Source organism: Odocoileus virginianus, chromosome 2 (genome assembly GCF_023699985.2).
Source record: "Odocoileus virginianus isolate 20LAN1187 ecotype Illinois chromosome 2, Ovbor_1.2, whole genome shotgun sequence".
NCBI classification, from domain to species: Eukaryota; Metazoa; Chordata; class Mammalia; order Artiodactyla; family Cervidae; genus Odocoileus; species Odocoileus virginianus.
Window position 1 is genome coordinate 100929965 of NC_069675.1, and position 13766 is coordinate 100943730.

At 67.5% G+C, this 13766-nt stretch overlaps 3 protein-coding genes across 3 annotated transcripts; all 3 read left to right on the top strand.

The window, feature by feature from the left end:
- Nucleotides 1-662: 662 nt before the first annotated feature.
- Nucleotides 663-4759, top strand: LCN15 (lipocalin 15). The gene is made up of 7 exons (XM_020888511.2): nucleotides 663-1036; nucleotides 1412-1551; nucleotides 1688-1758; nucleotides 1925-2035; nucleotides 2695-2796; nucleotides 3062-3122; nucleotides 4619-4759. The coding sequence occupies exons 1-6, from the start codon at nucleotides 746-748 to the stop codon at nucleotides 3094-3096; spliced, it is 750 nt and encodes a 249-aa protein (XP_020744170.2). The 5' UTR covers nucleotides 663-745; the 3' UTR covers nucleotides 3097-3122; nucleotides 4619-4759.
- Nucleotides 4760-7567: 2808 nt separating this feature from the next.
- On the top strand, nucleotides 7568-10235 carry LCN8 (lipocalin 8). Its single transcript, XM_070472880.1, has 6 exons — nucleotides 7568-8053; nucleotides 8448-8518; nucleotides 8807-8911; nucleotides 8989-9192; nucleotides 9602-9842; nucleotides 9995-10235. The coding sequence occupies exons 1-6, from the start codon at nucleotides 7923-7925 to the stop codon at nucleotides 10233-10235; spliced, it is 993 nt and encodes a 330-aa protein (XP_070328981.1). The 5' UTR covers nucleotides 7568-7922.
- Nucleotides 10236-10849: 614 nt separating this feature from the next.
- On the top strand, nucleotides 10850-12876 carry LOC110134173 (epididymal-specific lipocalin-5-like). Its single transcript, XM_070456074.1, has 5 exons — nucleotides 10850-11049; nucleotides 11261-11394; nucleotides 11667-11746; nucleotides 12256-12360; nucleotides 12537-12876. Exons 1-5 carry the CDS (start codon nucleotides 10954-10956, stop codon nucleotides 12842-12844), a joined length of 723 nt encoding a protein of 240 aa, XP_070312175.1. The 5' UTR covers nucleotides 10850-10953; the 3' UTR covers nucleotides 12845-12876.
- Nucleotides 12877-13766: the final 890 nt, after the last annotated feature.

Here is a 13766-nt window from a genome sequence, read left to right on the forward strand (position 1 = left end):
TCTGAGTGCCCCAGGAGTGCAGTGCTGACCTCCCCTGGGGACGCCTGCCTCTGATCAGAGGACTCTGAGTGCCCCAGGAGTGCAGTGCTGACCTCCCCTGGGGACGCCTGCCTCTGATCAGAGGACTCTGAGGGCCCCAGGAGTGCAGTGCTGACCTCCCCTGGGGACGCCTGCCTCTGATCAGAGGACTCTGAGTGCCCTAGGAGAGCAGTGCTGACCTTCCCTGGGGACGCCTGCCTCTGATCAGAGGACTCTGAGGGCCCCAGGCCGTGTGCTGCTCCTTGAATGGCGTCCCCCGACAGGACAGAAGAGGCCTCCTGGAGAGAGGCCTCGCCGGCCCGAGCCCCCACCGGCCTGCGGCGCCTCCCCGGCGACATTGCGGTCCGCAAGCTTATGCAACAGGTGATAAGGTGGCTGTGGCCCCATAATCCACCCCAGGTGGTGGCCCAGCCCCGCCCTCCACACGGGCTTGCTGGAGGCCCAGCCAGGGGCAGGAGGCAGGGCTGCTCGGGCCTCTGACGTCACCTCTGTCCCCCTGAGACGAGGTCCCCAGGCCTGGCTGATGGTGACTCCGCTCCTGTGCAGGGATGTGAGGGGGTGAGGACTCTGGGGTACCTGGGCCCCAAGGGGGAGCCTCTTGGCTGGAGCAACCTGACTGTGGGTGCTTCCCAGTGGCGCCCCCAAGGGCCCCAGGCTCCCGCCACGGTGCCCACAAGGCCTGAGCCAAGTGAGAGCCCTCCCGGAAATGACCCCTGGAGCCGGTGGGGACACTCGAGCGATTGTGCCAAACAATGAACAAAGAGGGGCTGGCTTTTCCGGAGCCGAGACGCCGTCCGCTGCCCAGGCGGCTCGCTGGCCCGGCCCCACTGCGGGCTGGGCTATAAAGCTGCCTACAGGGGGCTGGTGGACCCATCGCAGGGGCCAGGGGGCGCGGACGGGGATGGGGGCCACGCTGCTGAGCTGCGTCCTGCTGCTGCTCTGGCCATCCTCAGCTCGGGCTGACGTCCTGGTGCAGCCAGACTTTGATGCCAACAAGGTACGAGAGGCGCCCATGCTGCGCCATGCAAGTGGGGGTCCAGGCTGAGCTGCCGCTGGAAACGAGTGACCGTGTGCTAGCGGAGCCTGCCGCCTCCATGGGACGCTTGCTCGGTGTTCCGGGCCTGTGCAGCCTTTAGAGTCCCTTCCATTTAACCCTGAAATAACCCTGTCTGTGGATAGTTACTGACCCACTTCACAGCTGGGAGCACCGAGGCTCCCAGTGGCCAGCAGCCCTGCCCCAGGTGAGTGGCAGCACAGGGCTCGGACACTCCGGAGAGGCCCGGCCGAGGGGCTTCAGACAAATCTGGGGCCTTCTGGCCCACGGTCCGGGTGGGAGGACTGTCCGACCTCGGGTCATTGAGCTGTCTTGCAGTTCTCAGGGCTCTGGTACGTGGTCTCCATGGTCTCTGACTGCAAGGTCTTCTTGGGCAAGAAGGACCACCTCCTGATGTCCACCAGGGACATCAAGGCCTCGGCGGGGGGCAACCTCAGCGTCCACATGGAGTTCCCCCGGTGAGCGCGCGCGGCATGAGCGCGCGTGGGGTGCGGCCGGGTGGACTGGTGGGGCCGGGCCGAGAGTGAGTGGGCTGTGCACCCCAGGACGGGGCCGGGTGGGCAGGGCCGAGAATGAGCGGGCGTGCACCCCCAGGGAGGACGGCTGTAACCAAGTGGATGCGGAGTACCTGAGAGTGGGTTCCCAGGGGCACTTCCGAGTCCCAGGTAGGTGACCCCCACCCCCTTCTCTATGGGTGACCCTCCCCCATGCCCCTCCCCTCCCCTCCCGGGGCCCTCCCCTGCCTCTGCCTGGGCCCTGCCCCCTTTCCCCGTGTGGGTGGGGTGGATGCTCCGCTGTGCCCTTGTCCACAGCCGGCCGCCTCCTCTGCAGCCTTGGGCTACCTGGACGTGCGCGTGGTGGACACGGACTACAGCTCCTTCGCCGTGGTCTACATCTACAAGGAGCTGGAGGGCGCGCTCAGCGCCATGGTGCAGCTCTACAGTGAGGGCTCCCCCGACCCCACCCACTGTCCCCGTTGGACCCCACCCCATCCGCTGGGGCACCTCCTCAGGCCCTGCCCACCCCATCTCACACTCCCAAGTCTGGACCAGGTCCGGGTGGGGGCTGGCGGAAGCCCCAGCGCTGCCGATGGGTACGGCTGAGCCGAGGGACCTCTGAAGGATGGGCGCTCAGGCCAAAGCTCAGGCCTGTCTCTGGCTGGAGACCCGCCTCCCCCGCGTGGCCTACGGCCTGACACCCTGAGCAGGGCTGCGATACTGTTTTGGTTTAATTTCTCGAGGGCTTGGCAGAGTGAACCAGGAGAGCTCCCCAAGGGGAGAGGCCAGGGTGAGGGCGGGAAGCTGGCTTTGGGAGCTGCAGGTAAAGGTGTCTGAAGGGGTGGGCCTCTGGGGCGCAGGGTCTGGGAGAGCAGCCGGGCGCTCCCAGGTGCTCTGTGTGAATTGGGAAAGGCTGCCCTTCCGGGCAGCTTCCAGTCCCCTCTGGCCCCTCAGCCAGGCAGGCACATTCATCAGTGTACAGCCTCAGGTGGCAGACCTACCGTCAGCCTTCAGGAAAGTGCAGTGAGCCCCGGGGCCCCCATCTGCCGGCTCTCTCACCTCCGTGACCCACAGGGGTTCACAGGGGCCCCCGCTCTGTCCCAGGCCGGACCCGAGAAGCGAGTCCCCAAGCCCTGGAGGCCTTCCAGGACTTCTACCCGACGGTGGGGCTGTCAGCGGACATGGTGGCCATGCTACCCAAGTCAGGTACCCCCGCGAGCCCCGCCCCGCCAAAGTCCCGCCCCCACTATAGCCCCGCCCCGCCAAAGCCCCGCCCCGCCAAAGCCCCGCCCCGCCCCCCTCCGGAGTCCTGGGAGGCGCTGGCAGGAGGTAGCCCTGTTTTCCAAGGGTGTGTTGGCCGGGCCCGGGGTGGGGCCGCCCCCAGAGGGTCCCTTGGCATGGGGAGGGGCTGCAGGAGGCAGGGGGCAGTCCCAGCCAGCCCAGCCTCTCGGGACCCTCTGTCTTTCTACAGATGCGTGTTCCCTGGGGGACAGGGACGCACCCTGAGGGCCCGGAGACTTGGCCCTTCCCAGGTAGGGGCCAGGGTATCACCTGCCTCCCGTTCTCCAGGGCCTGTGTCCCGGGCCTCCTGCCCTCACACCTCCTGAGGTCTGCACATGCAGATCCCCCAGCATCCCTTGTTCTCCCTGGATACTCACTCGTGTGCCTGAAGCCTCCACTTACACATCACCCCTTCTGAGGAGCCTCTCCTGATCACCTAGCGCTGCCCTAACAAACTACCACAAACTGGGTAGCTTAAAACAACAAGAATTTACTCTCTCATAGCCTAGAGGCCAGAGGTGCAGAGTCAAGGACTGGGCAGGGCTGTTCCTCCTGGAGGCTCGGGGCCGAATCCCCGCCTCTTCCAGCGGCTGGCGCTGCTGGCGACCCTTGGCCTGTCGACCCACCACTCCCATCTCTGCTTTGCTTGTTAAGAGGCCAGATTGCCCTCATATAAGGTACCCTAAATCCAGGGTGATCCCCTCTCAAGATCTTCAACCAATTACATCTGCAGAGACCTTATTTCCAAGTAAGGGCACTTTCGGAGTTCCAAGTGGACATGGATTTGGAGGGACACGATCCAGCCCAGTGTGTCCTGTGTCCGCATAGCCCCTGGCTCACCCAGAGGTGCTGGGTGCTGCCTTGGGATTCCCGAGTCCTCATCTTCTCCCAAGGGCCCCACGAGGTGGGAACCACGGCCTTGTGGCTTGCTGCTGTCACAGGGCTGAGTCCCCAGGATCCCTTGGGACATGGATGCAGCTGGGCTCTTGCGGATGCCTTCTCCCAAAGCGGACAGGAGACCCTCGGGCCCCTCACCCCCCTTCCCCGTGAAGAACTTGGGAACCTACATGAACAGTAAACCTCGGACACAATGTGACAGTCGCTGGCGTCAGGAGGCCCCCCTGCGGCCTCTCCTGGCATGGTCAGGTTAGGTGGGGGCTTCCAGAGTGGCCTGCGGGCAGTGCCCCTCCGGCCTTCACTTCACTCCGCTCCCCCGGCCAGGCCGAGTTCACCCAGGGCTGCGCTGGGGGCACTGGGCTGCTGCAGCTGTCAGTGGTCTCAACGATGCGGCCCAGGGTCCTGGCTCCGTCCCTGTTTCAGCAACGTTAGGGATCGGGTCACGTGCCATCAGGAAGGTTCTAGGTACAGAGAGCATGAGCCTGTCTGCCCCACCCCCAGGATTATGTTAGAAAAAGCACCTTTTAGGGTAACGTGACACCTACGTGGACCCCCTCTCCAGGGCTTCGTCTGTAGGCTCCTTGGGATTAAGTGGCTGTTCTGCTAGCCAGGCTGTGGTGAGACCCTGGGGACAGTGGCTGGGTCCCCGGTGAGCCCGTAAGGGGCGGCACTGGGGCTGTGGCCTCGGGGGAAAGGGGCCGCCTTGGGGGAGTGTTTCCATAGTTGCAGAAGCTTCAGTGGCGGAATCCGCTCACCTTGCCCTTTCGGGGGATGAGTAGATGGGGCACCCTGCTGTGTGAAGCGCCGCTCGGGGGTCCCAGGAGTGACCGGACCTTTGCTGTCTGTGCAGGGCGAGCCGGAGCAGCAGGTTCTGTCACCCCGAGTCGTCCTGACCCACGGCCCTCCAGCCCTGCACCTCCCCATCCCCTACCCTCCGCGGGCATCTCCTGGGGCCTCCCCCTTCCACTCAATAAACAGATTCTGCAGCTTCCAGGCCCCTGGATTCTTTGGAGAGGCTGCTGGGGAGGGCCCTGGGGCCCTCCCATGACCCGGGCTCCTGGAGCCACTGAGGCACGGGCACCGTGGCTCGGAGGGAGAGGCGCCGGCCAAGGGTGGCCCCCATGGGGCTGCACCCACAGGCAGCATCTGGGCCCCCCAGCCCGGCCCCCGTGGGTTCACGGCCCCTGTGGGGACACCGAGGGGGCCTGGGCAGCCCAGCCCTCCATCAGGGGCACAGAACCCATAGAGGCAGAGCAGCCACAGAGGAGCCTCGGGGTGCAGCTTGTCGGGATTTCCTTCCTGCTGTTGCTGTGACCTTGACCTTGGGCTTGTTGGTGAGCCTCTGTGAGGCTTGGCAATGAGTCACGGTCGTGGCCAGAGCACCCTGAGCCCCTCCCTGTGGCCCAGCCTGAGTGCCCCTGGGTGGACCCCCAGGCCCGAGCGGTGAGCCTGCCGGGTGCCTTGCCTTCTCATGAGGAAACCGAGGCACAGAGAGGTCGGCAACTTGCCCAGCCAGTGGCCCAGCTGGGCTCCCTGCTGACCCTCAATGAGGTGGGGGGCTGGAGCACCCCACGCCCGGGGCCCGTGCAGCTCCTGCCCTGACACCATGCCCCGCGGAGCTCGCAGCATCCGGTTCTGCCCGATGCACACCCTTCAAAGGGCCGGGCCTGTGGGGGGCAGGAAGGCGCTGGACACCCTGCTTCACTGCTCGTGGGCATCCTGCAGCCCTGGCGGGTGGGGCAGGAAGCCGTTAGCTCTGAGTGCATCCATCCTTGTCTCGGCCTGGTCACCCCAAGACAGGGGGCGGCCCTGGGCTTCCTCTCCTCTCTCCTCTGCCCACTCAAGCCCCTGGGGACCTGGCTCGTGAGCCCAGCTCCGGGCTCAGCCCAGGACCGGATCAGCCTCCCCGGGCACCCCGCCCCGCTCCTTCCCTTTGGATGAGCCCCCCAGGTCTCAGGGCTGCCTGGTCCCAGTGTGACCGGTTACCACAGCTTTGCTGCAGGGTCAAGGTGGCAGTCCCCCTGCCTCGGGTGAGCAGGCCTCCCCTTTAGCTGGCCAGGCCTGGGTGAGCCTTTGTGGCCTTGGAGGTGGGGAGGCCGCCCTGCGTCGGCCAGAGGCCAGGGCTGCTAGCTGGGTCATGGCTGCTTTGGTGCCCTGGGACCCTCCTGGGCACCCGACCCCTGCTTTGCTCTCCATCCTGACGTGTGGGGAAACTGAGGCAGGGCAGCTCCCTTGGGCAATGCAGCTGGAGGCCTTGGTGCCCAGGTAGCCTGGCTCTGCCTTCACCCTGACCTCCTGGCCATCTGGTCCCAGGTTAGGGGCCTGGGCACAGTGGGAAGGGGTGGACACCGGTGGCCCACAGCTCGTGGAGCGTAAGCAGGACAGGGGTCCCTGAGGCTGGCCCCGCCTGGCCGTGCAGGGTGGGTGTCAGGGTGGGTGTCAGGGCGGGGAGGGTCCCATCCGTGGAGAAGCTGCGAGCACAGGAAGCGGGTGGGTGGCTAGCCGCTCCCTGGTGTCCATGGAGGGGCGGGGGCCTGGGCGACCCCAGCGCCGCCTCTGCGGGGCATCTGTCTGTCCCCACGGCCCCCTCTGCAGGCAATGACCTCTCCCACCCACGCCTTGCAGCCCCTCCAACACTCCCCCTACCCAGAAGCAGCCCTCACCTGCCTCTGTGGTCCAGGCCTGTGGGGCGTTCACTCACTTGTCCCGAGACCCATCAGAAAAAGCTTGAAGACTGATGTGAGCCCCGGGAGGGGAGTGTGTGGCTGTGTGTGCAGCCTGGGCTTGGCGAATCCATCCTGGCAGCCCCTCCCCGGGGGGAGATGTGGTCCTGGCAGCCCTGCTTTGGGGGCTCTGTCCTGCCCTCAGGCCCCCAGGCAGGCCCCGCCATGGTGCCCACCGTCGTCCCTGGACCAGGAGGGGGTGGCATGGGCTGTTCTGGTCCAGGTCACCGCGCCCCGCGGCTGTGGGCCGCGGGCGTCCTGGGGCCCGGATGCACACCTCTGAGTGGCTGGAGGCCAAGTTCACCACGGTCCTCTTGGGGGGTTGCACCCCCGCCGCCCTCCATCCTGCTATAACCCTGCCCAGGACTCAGGGCGTGGAGCAGACGCTCAATGGGGGCCGGGCTGCTGAGGGCCCTCCTGGGCCTCACACTGGCCCAGGTGCAGATGACCCCGCAGGGCCTGGACCTGCAGAAGGTGCTGGTCCTCCTCGGGGTGGCGGGCCTGGGCCGGGAGGGCCCGGAGGGTCCAGCTCCTCCAGCTCTCCTCTCCCACAGCTGAGCTGGGACAGGCGCGCGGAGGTCCCAGGACCCCCTGGGTCTGAGCTCAGCCCAGCCTGAGGTCCCCGCTCCTGGTCGGTGGGGATGTGCTGAGTACCCAGGGCCGACGGGGGGGGCCCTCCCGGGGGCCCCCTCCCCGTCCCCCCAGGGCCTCCTCTGGGTGACTGTGTCCTCAGCCTGGCTGGCCGGTCCCCTGAGGGGGTCTCTGGGGTGTGGGGCTCTGAGTGGCCGTCTTCTGCTCTCAGGCTGGCGGGCTTCCTGCTCTGACCTCTGACCCCGAAGGAGGTGGGAGCAGAGAAGGCCTTCCCGGGCCAGGACCTCGGCGGGGGGCGTTCTCGGTCTCCATCTGGAGGCTTCTTTGTCTGAGCTCCTTTTTTGCCCGGCCTGGGCCAGCAGGCTCAGAAACAGCCAGTGTCAGACACAGATTTGTTTCTCTTGCAAAAAATGATCAGTTTTTAAAAGCTTCAGAGGGACGGTCCGGGCCCCAGGGGTGGTTTCCAGGGCGGGCGCTCGGTCCTCCAGCATGGCCGTGGGGAGCCGGGCCTCCCCCACGGTGCAGGGCTGTTGGCCACCACCCCTGGGGGCCTTCACATCCAGCCAGCCTGCTCTCTGCCCTGTCTCTCAGGCTCTGACCACCGCTGCCTCTGCCCAGGGGCAGGCACTGCAAGGCGGGGTCTCCTCAGAGACAGGGCACCAGCCCTGCAGCAGCTGCAGACAGGCCCGTGTGGGGACCCCGGAGAAGGCCCGCCACCTGCTGCTTCGCTGACCTTTCAGAGCCCGCTGACTCCCTGCCTGGGAGGTCTATGGAGAGGGGTCTGCCTCCCGGGGCCCGGTTCAGCTGCCCGAACGGGCTTGGCTCCGGTCCTTTCTCTAGATGGTAGGATTCTGGTGGGAAGCTGGTGTGGCCTCCAGAGAAAACTTGGCACTAAAGACCCCGAAGAGGCTGGAGGCCTTGTTCCTGACCGTGAGTGGGGAGACGCTGACCGTGACGGTCGCCTACAACAAGTGAGCGGCCCGGCCCCCGGGAGCGCGGGGTCAGGCGTGTGTGTCAGGGAGGCTGCAGCCGCGGGTGTGGGGCGTGGCTGCTAGTGTCCTCGGGTGCACCAGTCCCCCCGGGGTCCTCCTCCACCCTCCCCTGAGACCGGGCCCCAGGCCGCAAAGCTGCGTCCTCTCCCGAATGAAGCAGGCTGTCTTGATGAGGCCCCGTGGGTTTAGGAGGACGGGAAGGACTTGGCGGTGGGTGGCTCTCCAAAGGGCGCAGGGCCCTCGGGCGAGGGGCCGGCACGGCCCCCTGCCCCAGGTGCCCCCGAGGCCAGCACGCCCGTCCCCTTGCCAGGAGTGGGCCCCGAGAAGGCACGCAGGCAGGCGTTTTCTCAGTGATCGCTCTGTTGCCTTTCAGCTCAGGAAGTTGTCAGACTGAAGAAATAGTGAGCTCAGAAATGAATGTTTTGGGGAAATTTGTGTTTCCTGGTAAGAGCTGCTTCCTTGGGCCCCACCCGCCAGTTCCTCTTGGCCTGGCTGTTCCTCATGCTGCTCCCTGCACTCCTCCTAGCACCCCAGGCTCCTCTGCTCCCCCCAACAGACTGGCCATCCTGCCAGAGCTGCTCTAGTCCCCCCAAGAGGGTCCCGGTGTCCCGAGAGGGTCCCGGCTGCGTGGGGGAGAATGGAGTCAGGCCCTGTCGACACTGACTTCCCAGGCCGACCCGCCCCGGGGGGCGCCCGTCCACCCAGGCCTGTCGCTCCCGCTTGTCCACGCAGGCCGCCGGGAGATCCACGTGATAGACACGGACTATGAGCACTACGCCATCCTGCGCGTGTCCCTCCAGTGGCAGAACAAGGAGTTTTACGTGTTCAAGTATTTCAGTAAGCTGCCCCGGGGTGGGGGCTGGACCGCTGCGGCCCCCAGGGGCCCCCTGGCTCACGCCCGCATGCCCCCACAGCTCGGAGCCTGGGCGGCAAGTGTGAGCCCGGGTTCCTGAAGTTCCGGGAGCTGACCACAGACATGGGGCTGTACCTGGTGGGCCGGCACGGTGAGCTCCAGGCCTTGGGGTGGTCTCTGGGCGAGGCGGCCCATGACGGCGGGGGGTGGCGGCCGGGCACGCATCCCATGTGCAGCCCCTCACGCTCTCCCTTCCCGCAGGGAGGTGCTCTAGGCTCCTGAAGGAGGTGAGTCTTAACCCCCAGCTGAGTCCCGGCCTGACGGGAGTCCCAGCTCATTCTAGATCGCGGGGCCTCCAGGGTGCTGATGCCAGGCGGCCCAGAGGGGGCCCTGGAGGCTGGGGCGGGCAGGGCAGGGGAGGCTGGCCTCACCCGGGTTTCCATCCGCTGGGGGACACAGGCCCTGTGGACCCCGTCTCGGGCTCCCGGGTCCCCCATTGTGCTAACCCTTCAGCTGCACAGTCCCTCTGTCTCAACAGCTCCGGGAGACGGGACTGTGACCCCACTTTGCAGGTAGGGAAACTGAGGCCCAGGCCACTCAGCTAGGATGCCCACCCCTGCCTGGTGCCCCCGGGTTCGGATGGCGCCCTGAGGCCTTGCCCTTCCCTGTCACAGGAGCTGACCTAGGGGAGCCGCCGTCCCCAAGGGGATGCTTGGAGCCCCGCTCACCCGGCCTCCCTGGGCCGCCAGCCCTGGGAGGCCACCTGCAGCTGCTCTGTCCTAATAAACTCTACAGCCAAACCCATAGTCCCGTCTTTCCTGGGGGGCAGGGGGTGACGGGTGAGCTGGTGGGGTCAACAAACGTTCAGCAGCTGCCCTGGAGCCTCTGCCGTGAGCGGCAGGCTGAGCTGAGACCGTGAGGCCCTGCAGTGTCTGTGGGGCCCAGCCACTCTGCTTCCCTGGGGGCCAAGACCCCCGCATCCCTTTGGCACTCCGCGGGCATCTCTCCCCACCCCACCCTCACCTTCTGTCTCTGTCTCCCTGTCTCTGTCCCTGCCGCTCCCCAAGCCCTGTGGCCTGGCTACTGTCGGCCACCGGCGGGAAGCCCACCCCCTTGTCTCTGCTGGGCAGGTGGCTGACACCTGGAGGTGGGGTGCAGTCAAGGACCACGAGGGCAGCTGGGGTGTCGGGGTGGCTGCCCACCTACCAGGTGGGCCTGGACACGTGCCTTCCACCCCTGCTCATGAAGCCGTTCACCCGTGGGACGGAGAGACGCTACCCCCGCCGCAGGCAACAGTTCCGTGGGTGAAGGGCCAGGGGAGCTGCCTCGGGGGCTGCTGATCAGCCTGCAGGGCTGGCGGGGTTGGGATGTCCTGGCTCACGCCTCACTGCCCACTGCCTGGGGCGGCGGGGAGGTCTGCCGGGCTGCAGAGTCAGCATCATGTGGGCACCCGTGTCCTTGGTCCCACCCCATTGACCCGGGCCCCTGCCTATGCAGCTGGCGGGCCCTCGGGGGCATGCGCCCACATCCGGAGGTCGCTTGGGGCTCCCAGCCGGGCCGCGGGCCGGGTGCCAGGTACTGCTGAGGGCTCCTGCTGGAGCCTCATGGGCAGTGGTTGGGTCCCGGTGCCGCGAGGGGCCCCAACTGCCATCCGCCCCCCACACACGCATCCCCGAAGTGCAGGACGTGCCGCCTCCTGTCCTGCCCCCGCGCCAGGGAGCCCCACACTGTCCTCCGGCCTCCCGCGGGTGGTCTGGGGGCCCTGGGCGCTGTTCCCCCGGGGGCCTGGGGCCCAGCCTACAGGGCGGCCGACTGGCTGTGGAGCACAGGAGGGAGCCGGGCAACACCGCGGTCTGGGGGCGGAGGCCCTCAGGCCTGGCCTGGCCGATGGGCGGGCGGGTGGTCTGCTTAATGAAGCCAGGCTGTGCCCTTGCTGACACCCACGGGGAGGGTATAAGCCTGGGCTGGGCCCGAGGACCGTGTCCTGTGGCTTTGGGGAGCTGGCCCCAGCCCCTGCCGGCCAGACATGAGGGGAAACTTGCTCACGGTCCTGTTGGGGCTGCTCGTGGTGCTGGTGGCTGGCAAGGAGGACTTGGGCCTCCAGAACTTCAACTTGACCCAGGTGGCTGCGTCAGGGCGCCTGCCGTGGTGGATGGCCAGGCCGGCCGGAGGGAGCCTGGGAGCCCTGGGAACACGTTCCCTCTAGAGCCCCTGCTAGCTCCAGGCGTGGGGCCCAGGAATTCCCCAGACCACTGTCCTACTTGGCTGGGGGAGGCCCTGATCCCGGCGGCGGGCCCCCTAAGGCAGCCCCCCTCCAGCTTGCTGCCCCCTAGTTTTCAGGCATGTGGTATGAGATTGCCTTGGCCTCCAACCTGGAGCACCAGAGCCCGTCCCCAGGGCGGAAGGTGGGGGCCGTGAGAGTGGAACACGACGGGGCCCAGCTCAGCCTGACCTCCGTGTCTGACCAGTGAGTGGCGCCGACCTTCCGGGTGTCCCGCAGGCCCCCTGCTGGGACGAGGATGGGGCGGGGGGAGGAGGGTGCTGGGGCCCCCGGGGCAGAGCGGAGGCGCGGACTCCCGCTCTCTAAGGCGGCTTCCTGAGGTGGCCGGCACCTGGACGTGGAGCCGGACAGGGGCCCGCTGGTCGGGGGGCTCCCTGGTGGTCTCAGAGCTGCCCCTCGTCCAGAGCAAGGCGCGGTGAGGGTGGGCGAGGCTGGGCTGAAAGCGTCTGCCCTCTCAGCATGAACCTGTGCGTGAAGGAGAAGAACCAGGCCGTGAAGGGGGACGCCCCTGGGAAGTTCAAGCTCCCTTCAGACTCTGGTGAGGAACGCGGCCTGCGATCGCCCCTTCCTCACTCCCTGCCCCATACCCTGCTCAGCCCAGAGGCCAGGGTGGTGCCCAGCAGCCCAGAGTCCTCAGCCCTGCCCTCCACGTGGCTGGAAGCCGGTGGGGACCCTCCGTCCCACCACACACGGCCCTTGCTCGGCCACCCTGGCCCTCAGGGTCTTCCCGTGGGGACGTGGTCACCCAGAGCCCTCGGCCTGAGCTCACTGCCCAGCCTGCACGGAAGCCGCCCAGCCTCTGGCCTGGGCTGCCCGCACCTCCTCTCTGCAACCTCTGATGAGACTGATTGGGTGTCCTCTGTCCTGGCCAGTGGGGCTCCCTGCCCACCCTCCTCAGGAAGCTCCCCCGGGGAGTCCAGAAGGCCAGCTGTGGCCCCCTGTGTGTGCAGCACCTAACTGCGTGTGTACTTTCCGGGGTGCGGGTATGGCCCATGGGAGGCCCCCCCAACACACAGCCTGGGACTCCTGTGTTTGGTTTGTCCCAAGGAGGCAAAGAGGTCATCGTGGTGGCCACGGACTACAAGACCTACGCCATCATGAACATCACCCGGCACAGAGGCGGGAAGCCCAGTGGCGAGCTAAAGCTCTTCAGTGAGCCCGGGCCTCAGCCCCACCCCGCCCCGGCCAGGCCCGCGGGAAGCTGGGGGCAGATGGTGGGGGCCTGGGGTGGGCGGGGCAGAGCGGGGACTGGCTGGGCAGGGAGGGCCCAGGGCCTGCAGGGAGGGCGTCCCTGGAGGCCCCAGCCAGCCGCACCCCCTTCCTCGCAGCCCGGACCCTGGATCACAATGAGAAGGCCACAGAAAAGTTTGTGGAGACGGCCGTGGAGCAGGGGCTGTCGGCCTCGGATGTGCAGCTGCTCACCAAGGACTGTGAGTGTCGGGCCAGGAGGCCGGGGGGCCCCCTTCCTAGGAACCATCTCCCCACTTCCCCACCATCTCTTCTCCATAGTGACCTGTGTGAACCTGCTGTTCTAGGTGGTGAGTCCCCTTCCCTGCCCCAAGGTTGGGGCTGGGTCCCCAGGCCTCCCTGTCACAGCTGGAAGAGGAGGCTGGGGTCCCAGGGGTGGGGGGGCTGACTCCGGGGCGGGCGGAGCCGGGGCTTCCGGAGGGTCGCGGCCGACCCGGGCGTGGACCCTGTGAGCATCTCCTGTCCTGGGCCAGCCCCTCCTGTGGCTGCAAAGCCTGGGCTGAGAGGGGCCCGGGTGCTTGCCCCCCGCGCAGCCCCGCACGCTGGCCCAGCCTGCGGGAGGTGCGCCAAGCTCCTGAGAGAGGCGAGTCTCCACCCAGGCTGAGTCCCAGCCTGACGGGAGTCCGGGTTCACTCTAGCTCCTGGGGCCTCCAGGGTATTGACGCCAGGAGGGGGCCCTGGAGGCTGGGGCGGGCGGGGCAGGGCAGGCTGGCCTCTTCCGGTTTCCACCCAGCAGGGTCCTGCCTGGGGGGCACAGGCCCTGTGGACCCCGTGTCGGGCTCCCCACCGTGCTAACCCTTCAGCTGCATGGCCCCCTCTGTCTCAACAGCCCCGAGAGACGGGACTGTGACCCCACTTTACAGGTAGAGAAACTGAGGGCCAGGCCACTCAGCTAGGACGCACACTCCTGGCCGGGGCCCTCGGATGAGGGCGGCACCCTGAGGCCCTGCCCTTCCATGTCACAGGAGCTGACCTAGGGGAGCCCCCGCCCCCCACCGGGGTGCTTCCAGCCCTGGGGGGGCCACCGGCATGTGCTCCGCCCAAATAAACTCCACAGCCGAACCCATGGTCCCGTCTTTCCTGGGGGGGAGGGGTGGCAGGCGGGCTGGTGGGGTGTGTGTCCCGTGACTGCCCTCCACATCGCAGCAGACCTGGCTCTCGGGAGTCTGGATTCACCCTGACTGGGGGGGTCACCCGCCCCTGGGTGGGCTTCTCCCGCTGTGGCTGAGACGACTGCGGGCAGGCCGGCTCCCGCTGTCCCCGTATCCCTTCCGCCGGCCCGTGCTGCTCAGCGCCTGCGGGCTGGGCTG

Excerpts from the sequence above, each read along its gene's own strand:
- LCN15 (XM_020888511.2), top strand. The coding sequence starts at position 746 with ATGACCCCTGGAGCCGGTGGGGACACTCGAGCGATTGTGCCAAACAAT. Across the intron at positions 1,037-1,411 it reads CAGACTTTGATGCCAACAAG|TTCTCAGGGCTCTGGTACGT; the intron begins GTACGAGAGGCG and ends GCTGTCTTGCAG. Across the intron at positions 1,759-1,924 it reads GGGGCACTTCCGAGTCCCAG|CCTTGGGCTACCTGGACGTG; the intron begins GTAGGTGACCCC and ends CCTCCTCTGCAG.
- LCN8 (XM_070472880.1), top strand. The coding sequence starts at position 7,923 with ATGGTAGGATTCTGGTGGGAAGCTGGTGTGGCCTCCAGAGAAAACTTG. Across the intron at positions 8,054-8,447 it reads GTGACGGTCGCCTACAACAA|CTCAGGAAGTTGTCAGACTG; the intron begins GTGAGCGGCCCG and ends GTTGCCTTTCAG. Across the intron at positions 8,912-8,988 it reads TTACGTGTTCAAGTATTTCA|CTCGGAGCCTGGGCGGCAAG; the intron begins GTAAGCTGCCCC and ends ATGCCCCCACAG.
- LOC110134173 (XM_070456074.1), top strand. The coding sequence starts at position 10,954 with ATGAGGGGAAACTTGCTCACGGTCCTGTTGGGGCTGCTCGTGGTGCTG. Across the intron at positions 11,050-11,260 it reads AGAACTTCAACTTGACCCAG|TTTTCAGGCATGTGGTATGA; the intron begins GTGGCTGCGTCA and ends GCTGCCCCCTAG. Across the intron at positions 11,395-11,666 it reads CTGACCTCCGTGTCTGACCA|CATGAACCTGTGCGTGAAGG; the intron begins GTGAGTGGCGCC and ends CTGCCCTCTCAG.